General features: G+C 33.7%; 1 protein-coding gene across 1 annotated transcript; it reads left to right on the top strand.

The window, feature by feature from the left end:
- Positions 1 to 1,370: 1,370 nt before the first annotated feature.
- On the top strand, positions 1,371 to 1,997 carry LOC142541126 (copper transporter 6-like). The gene has a single exon (XM_075647722.1). The coding sequence runs from the start codon at positions 1,423 to 1,425 to the stop codon at positions 1,900 to 1,902; it is 480 nt and encodes a 159-aa protein (XP_075503837.1). The 5' UTR covers positions 1,371 to 1,422; the 3' UTR covers positions 1,903 to 1,997.
- Positions 1,998 to 2,384: the final 387 nt, after the last annotated feature.

The following is a 2,384-nucleotide window of genomic DNA, read 5'->3' as shown; positions in this document are numbered from 1 at the left end:
CATATAATTCGGTCAACTTTAGATAAAAATCAAATTCACATGAAAATTATCAAGACAAAAACTTGTGTAAGACGATATCACGGATCATATTTTACAAGACGGATTTTTTATTGGGTCATTTATGAAAAAATATTACTTTTTATTGTGAATATCGATAGGGTTGACCCGTCTCACAGATAAAAATTCGTAACACCATCTCACAAGAGATCTGCTCAATTATCAATAATGGTCTTTATTAAAAATTTGCATGCATATAGCGATAGTATATATCCTAAAATTTGTCTACATTCGATGAAATAAAGATCAAGTCTCACTACAACAATCTTAAAAATAATGTTTTTCATTCAAATCAACATATATTACACAATATACTTTTGATATAAAAAGTTATACATTTAACTCAAATCGTCATATAATATACAATGTTTATCATAACGTAACTAACAAAAGTAATATTTTGGAAATAAAAATAATAATTTTCATGAACTAAATACATTTTCAGTCAAATCAATATATATTACACGATAATTCTCCACAACATAAACAAGAAACGATATTTTTCGGACAGAAATGATATTTTTGACATAAAAAATAATATTTTTCATAAATCGATTTGAATTAGGTCATATATTAATCTCACAAAATTGAATCGTAAGAATATTTCACAAAAGTTTTTAGCGAAGAAATAATATTTGAAATCTTAGTGCTTCTTACTTTAATAAATATATGTTTTAAATTAAAGGTGCATTTATTATTTCACAATTAATTATATTTTATTACCCCTCCCTTTTTTCTCTTTTTTCCTTTTATTTCTTCTTTTTAGAATAAGGGACGAAAGAGAAAGAATAAATGTGTATTCAACGTCTGCGAGACTCGGGTTTAGGTTCGAATTAAATAAATTAATAGAGGAACGGGGGTGGGGTAGAGTAGAAAATGCGGGTCTAGGATAAGAATACACGATCTTTAACTGCAATACCGTGTTGGGATTGAAATATAGTTTCAAATATAAAAAGGGTAGAGAATGAACGCAAATTAGTCATAAAAAATCAATGTCTTTTATATTATATAAATGAGATTTTATGGTGCAATTAATAATCATTTATGTTATTTTTTTTTTTTTTGTAGTTGAGATATAAATCTTCAGAAAATCACACTGTGATTGGCATACTTGAATTCAAAATTATGTAAATTCTAATTTGAGACCATATTTTATCCTGAATTAAAAAAATAAGGAAAAACAATATCAAGAAAAAGTCGTGAAATATTTAATTTTTTATTTCCAAAAATAATTTAATTATTGTACTATCTAAAATTTATTGTACTGACCACAGGAAACGAAACACATCTGTCTCTATATATAAGAAATATGAGCCTCACAAACTAAAGGCTGAAATCTCACAGCTTACAAGTCACGCGGCAGCCATGAATGACGGTGACCATATGCACGGCATGGCTCCGCCGACCAGCGGCGGCTCTTCTAACGACAGCATGTCAACGATGAACCCCAGCCACATGTTGATGCACATGACCTTCTTCTGGGGAAAGAACGCTGAGATCCTATTCGACGGCTGGCCCGGCTACGATCGGCTTGGCATGTATATTCTCGCCCTGGTAGTTGTCTTTCTGTTCGCTCTTTTCGTGGAGTGGCTGTCTCATTGTAGCATCCTCCGAGAAACATCGGGCCGCAGTGGGGCTGCGGTGGGGTTGGTGCAGACTGCTGTGCACGCGTTGAGGATTGGCTTGGCTTATCTTGTCATGCTGGCCGTTATGTCTTTCAACGCCGGCGTTTTCCTGGTTGCTGTCGCCGGGCACACCTTGGGCTTTTTCTTGTTCGGGAGTACGGCTTTTAGGAAGCTGCCCGAGGATGGAGAAAAGACGGCGGGCCGTCCTCCCATTTGTTGATTCTGGATGGTGGTTTGTATTTTGTAAGGGGATTGCTCTCACGTTCAATGAAAGTTGTACCAAAGTGTGTGAATGAAATGTTTAATTTATTAACATACCTTTCCCATGTTTCTCATGGAAAGATCGAATATTTTGAAATGATTCTTTTTTTCTTTAACCAAATTTGGACCATGAAAATATTATAGAGAAAATCAATCACATGTGTAATATGTTCTACTTTGGGAGATTGGAGTTAGAATGAGGTTTGGTTTGAACTTGGTGATGATGATAGTTCTGAAATATAGTTTCAGATCGTTCTTTTGTGTGTATCGCAGGGGTAGTACCGATCATGTCAATATCTGAACATATGCTTGATATTTGTTGAAAAAGAATCCCTGCTAATGTATATCATGATGAAGATGACTGCCTAAGAATATGCAATACAGTATACGTCTTCTTGTTTGTAACCTAAGAAACTGAATAATGAATCAATGCCAAGACAT

This window comes from Primulina tabacum, chromosome 3, assembly GCF_025594145.1.
Source record: "Primulina tabacum isolate GXHZ01 chromosome 3, ASM2559414v2, whole genome shotgun sequence".
Taxonomy (NCBI): domain Eukaryota; kingdom Viridiplantae; phylum Streptophyta; class Magnoliopsida; order Lamiales; family Gesneriaceae; genus Primulina; species Primulina tabacum.
The sequence above is the reverse complement of the archived record's forward strand: the minus strand, read 5'-3'. Positions and strand labels throughout refer to the sequence as shown.